This window comes from Lactuca sativa, chromosome 1, assembly GCF_002870075.4.
Source record: "Lactuca sativa cultivar Salinas chromosome 1, Lsat_Salinas_v11, whole genome shotgun sequence".
Taxonomy (NCBI): domain Eukaryota; kingdom Viridiplantae; phylum Streptophyta; class Magnoliopsida; order Asterales; family Asteraceae; genus Lactuca; species Lactuca sativa.
Genome location: NC_056623.2, coordinates 195,610,560 through 195,627,508, shown reverse-complemented (window position 1 = coordinate 195,627,508; position 16,949 = coordinate 195,610,560). Strand labels below are relative to the sequence as shown.

At 33.9% G+C, this 16,949-nt stretch overlaps 1 protein-coding gene across 1 annotated transcript; it reads right to left on the bottom strand.

The window, feature by feature from the left end:
• Positions 1–6,054: 6,054 nt before the first annotated feature.
• On the bottom strand, positions 6,055–8,052 carry LOC111891903 (GDSL esterase/lipase At1g28570). Its single transcript, XM_023887963.3, has 5 exons — positions 7,782–8,052; positions 7,228–7,455; positions 6,990–7,138; positions 6,618–6,894; positions 6,055–6,428 (listed from the first exon to the last, which is right to left on the bottom strand). The coding sequence occupies exons 1-5, from the start codon at positions 8,050–8,052 to the stop codon at positions 6,196–6,198; spliced, it is 1,158 nt and encodes a 385-aa protein (XP_023743731.1). The 3' UTR covers positions 6,055–6,195.
• Positions 8,053–16,949: the final 8,897 nt, after the last annotated feature.

The following is a 16,949-nucleotide window of genomic DNA, read 5'->3' as shown; positions in this document are numbered from 1 at the left end:
AGGAAGCTTCAGGAAGAATATAACAATAAATGTGAAAATTATGACTATATTAAGAGACAACTGGTTGAGTTAACTGTTGAACTTGACACATTGAAAAATAAGTTTGAAAATGCAGATTTTAATTTCAGAAAATTTGATGTGTCAAGTGAAGTAGTTGCTTCAATGATGGAAAATAGTTTGAGATTTAAAAATAACTAGCAAAAGGGTTTAGGGTATGATAAAGTGCCTCCTCCTTTTAATCACACCTATCAGTATAACCCTTTGACAAAAGAGGAAATGGATAGAGAGGCACATCTCAAATATGGCAAACCAGCTGGATTTATGTCAAGAGGTATTCAGGTTGAAAATACTAATGTTTCTACTTCTGATCAACCTGCTATTGAGAAATACAGACCACCAAAACAAGCGAAACAGAGTGCTTGCTGTAATTGTGCTTGTAGGAACAACAAGAGACAAGGCATGGACACGCCACCAGGGGCAGGAAGAAACAACTTGACAGTCAAGAAAAAGACTTGCTTTCACTGTGGAACACCTGGACACATTGCCAAAAATTGTCCAAATCGTGCATACGTTCCCTACTACGCACAAGGCTGGCAGAACGCGCAAAGTGGGAGATTCTACAAAAGAAATCATTCGAGGTCACAATCGCACAATGGTGACTGGAATACGCAGAAGGGTTAGAGTTCAACTCCCAAGGACAAAAAATCAACTCCCAAGGGCAAGAAGGGAATGCCAGACCAAAAGTCAAGTTCAAAAGATGCTCCTGTAAAGCCAATACCAGTTAGGTCAAAGTTATCTCGGCGATCGACTTCAAGTTATGAAACAAGTGTTGGGGCACCCATCGGATCGAAAAAGAAATGGGTTAAACCCAACTACAGATGGGTTCCGAAGGTTCACTCTCCCAAATCTCCTAATGCTTCTAATATTTCTACATATTCTCTTTGTGATAAGCAGGATATGTCATGGGAGAGAGTTCCTTGCGTTGATGACAAAGGTCAACCCAGTTTCAAAATGGAATGGGTTCCAAAGACCAACTGATCTCGCTTTGTGCTGGAGCAGCTATGGAGGCATATCATCAGTCTTCGGATTGTTGGTACTGGTTGTTCTAGGCACATGATAGGATGCATCTCTCAACTGTACAACCCTCAGAACTTTGTTTGAGAGTATGTGTCCTTTGCGGGAAAGGAAGAAAGGAGGGGATCACACATTGGGGTTTGTACTTAACAATGTGAAGAATTTTTGGATCTTTTCTAAGATTATGCGTGTTGTTCTCAGACCTTCGGGATGCAAATTCAATCGGTGACTTACGGTTTGAGTTTTCTTCTCTATACTCCTAAGCTTATCTTAAACTGAGTCATTTTGAAGACAATTTTTTATTTCCTTAGATGTCTTTCTTTAGTAGGTTGTTTTGGGAAGTTATATTAAGATAAAGTGATAACAGGCAGTCTAAAATATGTGTAAGGGATTGAATCTGAATTGTCTAGACTCTGTGTTTAATGTGCTGGTAGGCACGAAGGATTTTACAGTGTGGATTTAGATAGAATTGTTTGGACTGAACATACGACGCTCGGGTAGATTGAGCAGTGAGATAAACACGGGAACACACAGGATACACTAAATTAATACGCATCTAGAACAGTGGTTCAACTTTTATTTGATGTACGGACATATGTCCTTAATTCTGGTTCTGATAGTGCGACTGGGGGGTTCTGATAAAGTAGGTATATAGGAAATTATTTTCTTGCTTTCTATCTGTCAGTCATATGTTGCTTCTTCTGTGTGATTAGAAGAGATCCGATCTGGAATGCAACATATGCAACTCTCTTTATACGCACCTCCTTATCTATGCAATTCTTTCTATCTTTTAGTCATATGTTGTCTCCTCTGCGTGATTGAAATGATCCGACCTGGAACACAGCATATGCAACATTCTACCACTCAATCCTTCTATCCTAGTTAGCCATATGTTGTCCCCTCTGCGTGATTGAAAGAGATCCGACCTGAGACACAGCATATGCACCTATTTCTAAATCTGACTTCCTCCTTAATAATTGTCTATTCACCTAAAATAAGGAGTCCTTTGGAAGTTCTTGATAACCAGGGTATATCGGGAAGTGGGGAACATGTTCTAGTGCAAATAAAATTGAACTATTTAGAGGTTGTCTGTAGATCTTGCTGCTTAATTTAAGTGGACAACAATACCCGTGGTCGTCGTCAGCTAAATGGTTTATTTAGAAAAGTTTGTCGATATCCTATGTGCTTAAGTGGACCATAATACCGGTAATTGACCAGATCTATTCATGAAGGTGAAGGTACTGATAAACAAAGTTAAGACTATCTCACAACTTTGATCCCAAATATTTTTGTTTTTGTTAAATTTGTTGATAGTTTTCCTCTATGCACAAATTAGGGAGAGAATTAAAAAAAATTCAAAAATAAAAAAAATCAGAAAATTAAAAAAATCCAAAAATAGTGGTATTTCTTGTTCAGAAAAATCAGAAAATTCAAAAGTATTTTTGTTTCTGTTTTATTTTTTCAAAAAATATGAAAAATCCAAAAATATTGTGTGCTAAGTTGTCTTTTAGTTTTGTTTGTCTTGAAAAGTGAATTCAGATGTAGATGAGACTCGTGGAGACTGCATCAAGAATTTCTGAGCCAAGACTTCATCCGTGAGTGTTGAAAAAATTTCATTTGAAGGAGCAAGAAATGAAGACTATTCTTTCAACTTTCAATCCTTCAACCCCAGAAGCAAGGTGAAACTGACTTGAAGATTATGTGACAAATTGCATTGAAGCCTCCTCAATCAATTTGCTGCTATCTATGTACCTGCTGAAGTGATCTAGAAGATTCGTTTTCATTGTTCTGTCTAAAGATTCTCAAGCTGAAAGCACCATCTTTCAAGAATCTTATCAAGAAGGTTCCTCACCTAATGTGCGTTTAGAGTCAAATTTGAAGAACAACCCAACTTCTCAAGATGAAGTCATTCATTGAAGATTCATCAAGCTCATCTTGAAGTTGTGAAGAATTTGAAGATTATTGTTGAAGCCAAGCTCCCAATGAAGATTAATAAGAAAGCCAGCTACTTTTTAGGGGGAGTTTGTTGGGTCAATTAGAAAAGAAATTGTTGGGTCAAAAATATGGTTTATACTTTGCTTTTCTAGGAAAATGTATTTTTATGTCTACGACCATAAACAGCTTGGTGTTTACGGCTGTATATGTGTTTACGGTCGTAAACAGGTTTACGGCCGTAAACCCATTTACGGCCCATGTCTAATATATATAGATGGTAGTCAAGTGTGAGGAGGGTACGGAATTAGGAGCTTAAGTGTGTGAAATCCAAGGTGTTTTAGAGAGAGAAACTAGAGAGAAGAAGAGAGTATTTGAGTGTGTGAATCTTGTAAGGAACTCAATTCTAATCAAATAATACAAGATTCAAGTTATTCTTCTTCTTCTTCTCTTCTATTTTGATCTGACATCATCCGTTTGATTGAGATTCCACACCATCAAACGGATCTGATTGATACACAAGCAGATTGAGGACTTACATTATAAAAACATTTAGTTACTTTATTATTATCATTATACTTATTAATGAGAGAATTAATGTCCTATCCTACCCGTTCGGCTAACGACCCTCCACTAGTCAAGAGTGCGGTGGGTAAAAGTGGATACCGAATGACGTTCATTTTATAGACCACTTCCTTAAACACCCCTTATAGACCAACTTCGTGAATGAGGCCTAATAACGTTAATACTGGCTCATCATATACATACGTATACATATTAATCTTTTAATATTATAACAATATAAGGGTTGTATTTTAAACTTTTAACACACTAGGGTTTTAGAATTTAATATTTCAAAATTAAAACTTTTAATCAAATTTTAAATTCCAAAACTTGAAGGAAAATTTTGAAACTTTTCAAAACTTTCTAGATCAAATTTTAAATAATTAAACCAAGGTTGTAAAAATCGCTCGATGTTAGCTAGTCGGTGGACTGGGGTCAAGGGATTAATCGGCTAGGCGGAGATTAATCGGGGACCATTAATTCCTAATTTGTTAGATTTTAATAAATTAAATATGACTAATATCATATAAAAGTTCATAAATACCACTAATATCATAACAAAATAGGTTAATATGATAAATACAACACTAATCATATCTCAAATAGTTTCTATTGAGATATAACTTCTTCAAAGTGTTAAAATTTCATCGGGTTCTATTGTTTCAGTCATTTTGTAGGCATGGATTAATCGCTAGGCACTCTCTAATATGTCAAGTAGTGCCTAAGGATTAATCGGAGATTAATCAGGACCTAATCGGGATTTTTACACCACTTTATTAAACTAATCACATAATTTTGAACATTATCTTATAATTTGACCATTATTTTTTAATTAGATGAGGATATTCGTTACCATATCAAAAAAAATGATTTTAAACAGTTAAAACAATTTAAGGTAATGATCCTTATTTAATTTAGGCCTGAAATCTGAAAAGCCTGCCAACAAACGAACCAACTCGTCGAGTCAGACCATGGACTCGTCGAGTTCATATTTGGACTCACCGAGTTCAGCAGACAGTGAGCAAAACGATTTTGATTCAACTTTGAACAAATTACAATTGCATCATATATAACAGAAAAACATCCTATGCTTTGATACCACTGATGGGTTTTGAGCATTACAACATTCCTATGTGCACATGCAACACTATTTGCTTTGGATCTAGGTTTTCTCAAGTTATACATGCAAATTAATTTTCTAAAGCAAATCCCTAATCTAACATACTTGCGCAAATTAGAATATATATATATATATATATATATATATATATATATATATATATATATATATATATATATATATATATATATATATATATATATATATATATATAGGGTTAGGTTCATGTGAGACGGTCTAATTTTGTGAGACCGTGAGACGCATTTTTTTATTTTTTTTATTTTTTTTAAATTTTTTTTAGTTAATTCAAGTTCCGAAAATAATATTTAAACAAATAATTTTTGGATTTTTCCATTTATTTTGCATTTTAAAATTCTTTTTTAGAATATATGTACAGTGTAATATTCTATTAGAATATTTCACCTATTTTTAAAAAAAAAAAACAGGATTTTTTTATTTAGTTATTTTTTTTAGTTAATTCAAGTTATGAAAATAATATTTAAAAAAAGAATTTTTAGATTTTTCCATTTATTTTGCATTTTAAAATTATTTTTTAGAATATGTACTGTCTAATATTCTATTAGAATATTTCACGTATTTTTAAAAAAAAAAAACGGGATTTTTTTATTTTTTTTAGTTAATTCATGTTCCGAAAATAATATTTAAAAAAAGAATTTTTGGATTTTTCCATTTATTTTGCATTTTAAAATTATTTTTAGATTTGGTCTCATAGTCTCACAAGATTAGAATGGTCTCAAATGAACCTGAACCTATATATATATATATATATATATATATATATATATATATATATATATATATATATATATATATATATATATATATATATATATATATACATACTAATAAAAAGTAGTCATTTTGCCATATGTCACTATATTATACCTCTTAATTAATATGATGTCAATTGTCAATCTATTAGTTCTTCATTTTAAATTTATTAGACCTCCTAATTAATGTGATTTATTTGTCAATGTATTTATTCTCTATTTTAAATTTTAAATTTTATATTATTGTTTTCATTAATTCACAAATAAAAAATTTCTAATATATATTAAATCTTAATTATATATATTTATTTGAATCAATGATTATAATTTCACAAAACTAATAAAAATATATCGTAATTAATAATTTATTTAAGATAATTAATTATTAATTTTGAGGTTTTACTATAAAATTTCAATTAATTTTATAACCGTGGTTTCCACGGATTATATATATATATATATATATATATATATATATATATATATATATATATATATATATATATATATATATATATATATATATATATATATATATATATATATATATATAACGATTTAGTAAATATTTATTGCTTTACGAGCTTAATTAAAACCCCCTAAAAGAAGAGCTAAAGTGACTCCACTATTTATAATCAATCATATTTAACTAGATATTTTTTGTGCGATCGAAAGTTGATGCTACCGAACATATTTGGTCCCACGTATCGGCATCTAGCTTGCAATGGCAGGGCACAGAGAACTGAATCGAGGTATACTGTATGAACCTTGAAATACACTCTTGTATATCATTCTGTATGCGGCCTCTGTCAAGTGAATTTCATCCCAGTTAACAAATGTATTCGGATGAGCACATACAGTTGATGATCGCTCTCCACATAATGCTGATGGGTTGTAATCATAGGGCCCTCCACCACCACAACATGCTCTCAAAGGTTGAACAAATCCTGTAATAGTTAACATCATGTTTAGACATTTGTTCTATCCTTAAAGAAAAGTGTTCTCTTGTCTAGTGTTACTTGTATTTATGTCCTAAATCCACAAATCTTGTGTGATATGACATTAATACCATGACCACTTCTAGAAGTTCTTTAACATTTATTACTGATTAGATAATTTTAAAGAGAAAAAGTTACCAAATTGTTTTGGGGATCGATACAACTGTAGCGCAGCATTGTAGTAATCCGCATAAATAACATTAACCTTTGGGTAATTCTTTCGGATTTTGTGTAATTCCCTTTGGAGTAGTTGGTTGTGATACTCCTCAAGCTTTTTTATCGAGATTAGACAACCAGTTGTGTTATCGTACATTCTGGCATCTGAGGATTTAAACAATGTTAAAGCAAGTGGGGTGCATTCTATGGGTAAAAGATTTGGAACAACAAATATTTTTCCACCAAGTTCAATGAGTTTCTGCAAGCATTTTAATTAATCATAAAGTTAGCCCAACGACACACAAGCCACATTCATAAATATTGTTACTTATATTATATATATAATGTACTTACTTTTACTGTTGTGGTGATCTTATCTATAACAAGAGGAACAAATGACTTGACTTGTTTAATGGATTTACCGGCAACTAATTCCATACTGTAGTCATTACCTCCAATCTCTCCCACAAGAAATAAAGAATGTCGAATCTTTTGTTTGCAATCTGCAAATCATACCATGATGTAAAAATCAAAGGGTTCTTGATAATTATAGCTCCTTAATGATAAAAGTTGTGTAAAAAGTAATCATGACCTGAAGAACTGGTACAGAAGGAAGACAATGATCGTTTAAACCATTCAAGTTCATCTCCTAAAGATACATTTGTTAAAGAATTAAAAACTCCTCTCGCTTCATGAAATGATGTATTCAAAGCGTATGCACCCACCACCGCATAATTCACACCTTGTTCTAGCTCAGTCTTGTTGCCATTCTCCTTGCTGCCAACATATGGTGGTATAAACGGAAATCCCAAACCCTTAGCTTCATGTAGAAGCAAACAAAAATAAGTTTAATGTGGCCTAAGTAATATTTTGAAATGGGAATCATTAAATAACTAACAAACCAACCTTTGCCTAGCTAATAAACAATTTTCATTTCCACTGAACTTTTTTAAAACTATAGAAAAACCGAACTCGTACATGCATTTAGTCAGTTTCAAAGGGTAAAAGCAATTGGAAAATGATTCATAGAAGTGTTATAAGCTTTTGTGTTAATAGAAGTTTTATAATATTTACACATTTGCTACATTAGATTTCTTGCTACATTACTAGTGATGTAGATTTTCACTCAACGAAATAAAAGAGTACCGAAAAAATCAATGATGAGTCGACCATCGGAGCATCGACCTGTGGGTTTATGAAAGAAGGTTTCGCCATAAGGTGGGAAAAAATACTGTGGTGGAGTGATGTTAAAAACAGAGTCTATATTTTTTAGGTTACCGGTATCAGTTATTGAGTTACCGAAGGCAATAATGGAGGTATACCTGCAATCATTGCTAGCATACAAGATGGTAGGCAATAACAACTGCAAAATGAGAAAGAAAATTGTATAGGAGAAGTACCCTGACGAAATGGCCATTTTGAGAATTGGGTTTGCTCAAAATGGGAAGAAAGAGAGTGTGCCGGATTTATAGAAGGAAGAAAATTTGTTTGCTTCCTAGACATGCAACTTCCTTTTGATCACGTTTAATCTAATCATAAACAACACATTTTCCGATTCTTGATATTGATACATTTAATACAATCGCCAATAATTCTAAAGTCGAACATGCGTCTTTTTCTGTCACCCTAAGTACAATCCTTTCAAGTGTGGTATGTGGAACAAGTAAATTTGTTAATTTTTGTTGGTTCCACCATAAATTTGGTTTTCAATTTTGATTTGAGTTGAATTATCTTATTATATAATAATTTTCAAGGAAACTCTAAATAGGTTCATTTTTCTCTATATAAAGTCTTGGATTTGACATGTGATGCACCTAACTTTTAAATAGACATAAATTAATTTTAAGGAGGTGTTCGATACATTCATATCACCACCCGCTCATGATTACCCATTTCCTTAAACTTGCATCTATCGTGATAATCTCACTATCTCTATATTATTGATATGTTCTTAAAATTAGATGGGATTACTAATCTAGCCTAATTAAGTAATTATTAATATTTTTAGCTGAAAATTAGCAATTGTTCAAAAATAGACCAGCAAACCATAGATAATTAGAGGGGCTACTGTTTCGACTAATGGTCTACTGTTTCGTGATAAGCATAATTTTTTTTTTCATTTTGTATTATTATTATTTTTTTCATTTTGAACATGTAAAACTGTATGTTATAATAAAACCTACGATTTTATCTTAACAATTTACGGTTTCCCAAACCGTAGCCTACGACTCTGGTTATAGTCTACGGGGTTTTTTTTATATAAATAAATGGAGAGTAGTTTTTTTCAGAATTATTTTGATAAAAAAATATTGTTTTTAAAATGTAGAGTAGTTTCTTGACAATTATTTTGTTAAAAAATATTTTTTGTAAAATATAAAATAGTTTTTTAACAATTATTTTTATAAAATTATTTTTTGCTAAAATGTTGATTATTTTTTTGAATTTGTTGACTACTTTTTGGGTAATTTTGATTATTTTTTTTTTGCTAAATTATCTATTTTTTTGTCATAGTTGACTACTGTTTTGAAACTACTATGAATTATAAGTATTCTATATTTGTGGAATTATTTCATATTTGAAAAGTTTTCTTCTCCAACTTCTTTTTTCTCAAATTAACATAATGAGTTGTAACAAGTATTTTGTATTGCTTATTACAGATGGAAGATGAGAGTTTATTATTTCCTAATTATCATATGTTTGGCCACCGAGATACAATCCGAGAATGTTCTATTTAGGTTGTGAGTTTTACGAAACCACGACGTTCATTGAATTTGTTTATTTGGTGAAGTGCAAGATGGGTCTTCCCGGAGAATCAAAAGTCGGTATGGCTTATCAACATCCCAAACAACTCTATTATTGTGCTATTGTTGATGATCGTGATATTAGAAAGCTGATCAAGGTAATAAATGTTGTTAAAGATAAATTTGTGTATGTCTATGTGGTGGTTGAAGAAGGTGTTTGGGGTAATGAAGTGGCTGATAGAGGAAAGGCATATGCAGCTAATTTATCAAGCAGAAAAGGGAGCAACACCCCAATAGGTAATTTTAAAAGCCCAAGTAAAAGTCAACATCATAGTGTCACTGAAAATGTAAATGTAGTGTTTGAACCGATTATGTATGTGACACCCGAGAATTATAAGTATATCAGTGATAATGATGTTGGTACATATGTCAATGATGTGGGTGAAAATTGTTACTTTAACCAAAAACCACTAGTCATGGTCAATAAGGTTGGTAATGAATCTGGAAAACAAGAAGTTTCATTTTTACATGATGGTGAACTAAAAGGATACGACGAGTTTGCGGATTGTGACAAGTTGGATATAACCGGCCTAGAGAGTGATTCGAACGGAGAAGAATTTGATGATGAACCTAAAGTTATTTATTCAGATACCATGTTTCATGGTATGCCTACATTGCCTTTGTGTTCTATAAACGATGATGTGAACATTCCATGTCAGAGGGTGGATATAAATGAAGAGATTAAGGTTCTAGACATTTTTTATAACAAAGAGTTGATCAAGCTTGCAATTGGAAAACAATGCATGGAACAAGGTAAGTAGTATAAGACTACTAGATCGAGCAAAGAAAGGTTTGAGGTGGTTTGTTTGGTAGAAAATTGTTTTTGGATGGTTAGGGCAAGGGGAATCAAATCGACTACTGCTTTCCAAGTCACAAAAGTTGTTAACCAACAAAAATGTTGTGCAACAAACTTGGAGTCTAATCATCGACAATCAAAGAAAAAGGTTCTCGACCACTTTATTGTTGAAGTATTGGCCAGAGATTATAATAGATTTTATCGGAGTAATGATGAAATTGTGAGGGAATCAATTCGAAATTTCCAATCAATATCACATACCAACAGGTATGGCGGGCAAAATAATATGCGTTGTTGATGTTAAGAGGTACCAAAGAGGATTCATTCACCAAACTACCGGCGTATTGCACATCTTGGTCAACCATAATCTACAAACTATTACTCAGATAAGAACAGTTGATGATGATCGGTTTAAGTTCGTGTATATCGCGATGGGTTGCTCGGTAAGCAGTGATAATTTTTATAAAAAATATAACATATGAATCCTATTTAATATTTGTTAATGAAATTACACATAATTGTAGGTACAAGCGTTCATCAAATATTGTAGGCCGACCCTAATAATTGATGTTGGTCACCTAAAGGGTGAATTCAATGGTACAATGTTGCTTGCATTGACAACGGACGGTCAAAACTAAATCATGCATGTTGCTTATGCCATATACAAAAGTGCATGTACGGAGACATGGTCATGGTTCCTTCAAACACTACATGAATGTATAGGCAACATGGAGGACGTTACATTTATATCTGATAGGGCTCCATCCATAGTGACGTCAACTGCAAATATATTTCCTCATGCCCATCATGGAAGATGTGGTATCCATTTGTATTTTAACATTTCAGCAAAATTTTGAAGCAGCGATACAATACACACATTATTTTCGGAGACTTGCAAAGCCTATAATTGTCACACCCCAAAACTGGAACAACGGAAATGTTCTGGGGCGGAGGACGTCATGTACAGTATCACAACACAGAATAATAGTAAACAAGAAAACAACATCATCCATTTCATTAATAATACACTTTACTACAAGTGTGTTATGTGGTTTATAAGACACCAAAAATATGAATCAAAATATAAGATGAGTCTTGAAATTGCTCCATCTTCTCAAAAGTTGGCATCAGTACCTATCTACTGATGACCGGAGAATACAAGTTATTTTGAAAGAGTTTAACAGCTTTAAAGCTGGTGAGTTCAAAAGCATTTTATTGTCATTGTTTGTATGAAAATTTGTGTAAGTGTATGATGTGTAAGTTTGTAAAGTTTGTAGATGTTTGTAGTAATTGTTTGTAACTCCTAAAAAATACCATATTTTCTACTATAAGTAGCCTTCTACCAAGGCATCAGATGTTCTGTATGTTTGTTTATTGTAAAGGTGTGTATTTCTCCCAAGTGTGAGTATCATTAACAAAATATAGTTTTTACAGTACCGTTTATGTGAGAAGATCACAAATGAATGCAATGGGGAAATAATAATAGTACTATAGTGTTGTATTATAGTAACTACTATTGTACTAACTACCTTAAACTAGTTGTTAATTAAGGTATAATATGATATGATTGTATACTATCGACTGAAAACACGACAATGAATGATGTCGGAAGAAATGACATTTGGCACCCGTAGACTTGCAAGTCCTGCTGTAGTGAGTCAAGGTGTAGGATAGTCAATCCAGTATAGATCTATACGCAAATTCATGCTCTCCCTCCAGGAGACTCTAGATACAAAACGAGCCATGGCAGTGATGCCATCCCCCAAAATAATGATTCACATTTATGTTATAGTATTCTTGTATATGTATTGTATGTACTAGTGTAGTGTATGTTCTCTTTGTCTAGTATGTAGTGTGTTCTCTTTGTCTCTCATCATAGTATGTTCTCTTGTATAGTATAGTGTATTGTATGTATTGTTTCTCGTTATAGTATTCTCTTAGTTTCTCATAAAAGTATGTTCTATTAGTTTCTCGTTATAGTATGTATTGACTCATGTATGAACTGACTCTTTGTATGTTTCATTGTACTAGAAGTAATGAGTAATGTCTTCCTAAACTATACCTATTATATTTTACTAGTAGGGTTGTTTGCATAACTGGGTGTATTGAACTGAGATAAAAAGCTTTTATGTCTATACATATACACATAATATATAACTAAGGATCAAACGACACTCGGACAAACAACAGGGTACTCTAAGTCCACAACCAAACAAGCAACAAAAAATCGAGTGTATTATCAGTCCTAAGTCCTTCAAACCTTTCTTATATAACTATATATGCATTAGACATGGTTTTGACAATATATAAGTTTAAGTTAAAGGAAAAGGTTTGTCATGAAAGAATAAGTTTGATAATGAGTTTAAGGTGTAAAAAGAGTTTGATAATCATTTTGAAGTAGTTTGCTTGATAAAACAACTAAAAGTAAGCATTTCAAGTTGTTTGATAGTCATTAATCACATGTGATTGATGTAATAACTATAATGTTTCACCTTGTATCCCCCCCTCCCATAAAAGCATTTAAAATCATTTAAAAGTAAGATTAATGGGTATGAACTCACCTGTTGTGAGTGATTTGGATGAACAAGTGGTATAGAATGATAAGTGTCAAGTGAAGTCTTGAGCACACACACGGATCCTATTCATCATACAATGATACATATATGTATACAATTAGTGTTTAAACAGCTAATTATGCAAGTAAGGACACCCTAGGTCATATAAAACACTTAGATTCAAGTGCTAGAAGTACACATGCTTTCATATAACGGGTGTATGGCCACACATAGGAGTGTAAGACCAGAATATTGTGTTTCATGGGTGTGTACGACCAGAGTGTACGTCTCAATTGACTGTACGGCCGTACACTCATGGTGAAACATGCCATTTTGTGTTTAAGGTCCTCTTAAGCATCTAGTGGGTGTTTCTTGTCAAATGCTTAACCTTATTGAAAGTTAAATGCCATTTTGGACCCTAAAAATGGTGTGTATGGCCATACAAGGAGTGTACGGCCGTACACCCTTGTTAATTATGTAAAAAGGGTCGACAGTGTTTTCTAAATTTCTATCTTTCATTACCTAAGTGTCCTTGATCAAGTGCTAGCCTAGAACATGAGTTTTAAGGCCTTTCAGCACCAAATGGAGGGGTGTACGTCCACATGGGGTGTGTACGGCCATACACTCCTAATTGATCATATTTTGGGTATTTTCTAAGGACTAAATCAGTAAGTAACAAGTATAAGGAGTGGTACTTACGATATAGAAGCTTTTAGGGGTGTTTGTGGTCTAAAAACTTAGTAGGTGTTCTTGGTTATCTTGGTGTTCTTGATGAACACTTGAAGATCTAAACAAAATGAGTAGTTTCATGGATGAAATGGTAGATCTTGATGGGTTTTGAGCATTCTAACACTTCCTAAGTGTACATGCAACCCTAATAACCTTGGATCTATGTTTGTCTAGTAATCATGCAAAGTTGTTTTTCCAAGGTTATGAACCTATCTAGCATACATGGGGAACAATTTTTCTTTGTATAAAAGATAGAACTACATACCTTGTTGATGAAAGTGTTCCTTGAAACCTTGTGAGCCTAGAAACTCAAGTGTGATGCCTCAAATGCTTCACACAACACCAAATGCAAAGTATAAACTTGAGAGAATACTCTAACACACTCAAAATCAGCCAAGCCCTCTTATTTCTCTTAGTGTAGCCGATTTTGGGGAGAGACATGGTCCTTATATAGTGTGTTGCATTAGGTAAAACCCTAATGTAACATGACTCTTCATTTCTCAATCCATGGGTTAACTCCATGGAGCATCCTATGGGTGGAACCCAACTTGATAATCCATGGAGCCTTTTAGCCCACTATATAAGATATGGAAGATTTACATAATCTACCCATATATTTAATTAGTTATCCTTTTGATCACTTAATTAATTCTAAATTAATTCTTGATCAAAACTAATTAAATAATATTATTAATATATTAGAAATTATAATATATTAATAAACCATATGTGTTATTTCTCTCATTTAGTTCATCCAATTGCATGGTGCCATGCAACCCAAATGGACCATACCGGGTCGGGTCAAGTACATACCAGAAATAGTTATGGACTTAGACACCTTATCCAACAGTCTCACACTTGGATAAGTCTAATAACTATAACTGCAATACTTCAGGAACCGATCGGCAATCATAGCTCTTTCAAGGTCTCTCAGAACCTAGAAGATGTTGATACGCCATTTAAGATAAGTGATCATATAATCCTCTGTTCTAGATATCAGCCGGACAATTACATGGAACAATGTCTTACTTATTGTCCAGCAGTTTGTTTCCCGATTTTTGATTTGTTTGACAAAGAACTAAATTGAGCACATCAATTAAGTTCTGATTGGGCCCGGTACATAGGTCAAAACAAAATCATCGAGGGGCCCAGATATCAGCTTCTAATCCAAGAAGGAACAGATAAACTTCGACTCATATGTTTGTTCTACTACTAGTTGAATCATACACAAAAGCACGTTTTATAACATCGAGTTACCAATGCGTTTTTGTACAATCAATGCATAACCAATTCATAGGCAACAAATCATATCTCTAGGTTTGAAGAATTATATGATATTACCGTCTCACGATCACTCGAGATAAAATTTCATGAAGTGATTCCAGTGAGCGTGGGTTGATTCCAATACTCAGAACTTATGTGCATTCATGATTGTTGTAGCCATGTCCAACACCTTAGACCTCTGCAACCAATCATGACAGTCTTACTTCATATCTACTTCCAACATATGACCGATTGTGGAAAATTTGAGTAATATGTAAAATCACAATATACTATTCTGGAAGTCAAAACATGCAAAAGAAATTATAGTAAACGATTGACAAAAGATAGTAACACTTTACTCATAAATAAACACAACTTTTATTCATCATCAAATGTCAATTACACTTTACAAATTTCATAATTTATCTAACTACTAAAACTTATATCATCCTTTAGCCCTATGCTCCGAGCATGCTGAAGATGCTTAACCCTACTCAGTCCCTTCATGAGGGGATCTGTTGGGTTCTCATCCGATGATACCCTCTTTGCCACGAGGATTCCTTCTTCTATGCGATGTCTGATAAAATGATATTTTCTGTCGATGTGTCTGGATCTCCCATGATCCCTTGGTTCCTTAGCTAAGACAACAACACTTTCACTATCACAGAAAATTTCCATGTGCTCCTTTATAGCTGGTACAACTCCAAGGTCTCCAATGAAGTTCTTCAGCCATATAGCCTCCTTTGCTGCCTCGCTCGCTGCTATATACTCTGATTCACAAGTGGAATCAGCCACTGTCTCCTGCTTGGAACTCTTCCAAGTGATTGCGCCTCCGTTTAGGGTAAAGACCCAGCCCGACTGAGAGCGGAAATTATCCGTATCAGTCTGGAAACCAGCATCATAATACCCTACAACTCTCAAGTCATCACTCCCACCGAGGGTAAGGACCCAGTCCTTAGTCCTCCGTAGGTACTTGAGGATATTCTTTACCGCAGTCCGGTGAGCCTTGCTAGGGTTCCCCTGATACCTACTAACGATGCTCAAAGCAAAGGCTACATCAGGTCGAGTACAAGTCATAGCATACATGATCGAGCCTACTGCCGAAGCATAAGGTACTCGACTCATTTCTCTATCTCAGCCTCAGTACTTGGGCTCTGAGCTTTACTCAATTTGGCGTTACTCTGGATAGGTAATTCTCCTTTATTGGAGTTCTCCATGCTGAATCTCTTCAACACCTTGTCCAAGTAGGTACTTTGACTAATTCCAATTAGTCTTTTACTCCGGTCTCTCAAAATCCTTATCCCTAGAATATAGGCAGCTTCTCCAAGGTCCTTCATAGAGAAACACTTCCCAAGCCAGGACTTAACTTTCTGCAGAGTTGGGATGTCATTTCCTATGAGTAGTATATCATCCACATACAATACCAAAAAGCTAACAAAACTCCCACTAGCCTTGACATAAACACAAGATTCATCTTCATTCCTAGAAAAGCCAAATTCCTTGACCTTTTCATCAAAGCAAAAATTCCATCTACGAGGTGCTTGCTTTAATCCATAAATGGATTTATCAAGCTTACACACTCTATTAGGGTACTCGTTGCAAACAAAACCTTCTGGCTGACTCATGTAAAAATCTTCAGTCAACTTTCCATTAAGGAAAGCGGTTTTGACATCCATTTGCCAAATTTCATAGTTATGAAATGCAGCTATGGCTAACATAACCGTAATAGACTTAATCTTGGCTACTGGAGAAAAGGTCTCATCATAATCCACTCCAGGAATTTGAGAGAAACCCTTTGTAACCAGTCGAGCCTTATAACTGTGTACATTACCATCCATGTCGGTCTTCTTCTTGAATATCCATTTGCACCCTACAGTCTTACGACCTAGTACATTCTCAACCAAGTTCCAAACTTGATTGTCATACATGGATTGTATCTCGCTATCCATAGCCTCTTTCCATTTCGCAAACTTGGGGCCTGCCATGGCTTCCGCGTAACTGTTAGGTTCATCCAGACCTACTAGTGTCTCATCACTAATAAGTGTCTCACCTTCCGCAGTAATATGAAATCCATAGTAGTGCTCAGGTGCATTCCTAACTCTCGTGGAACGCCTCAGAGGTATAGATTCGTCAATTGGATCAACAGGAGTTTCCTCCTCAAGTTGAGGGC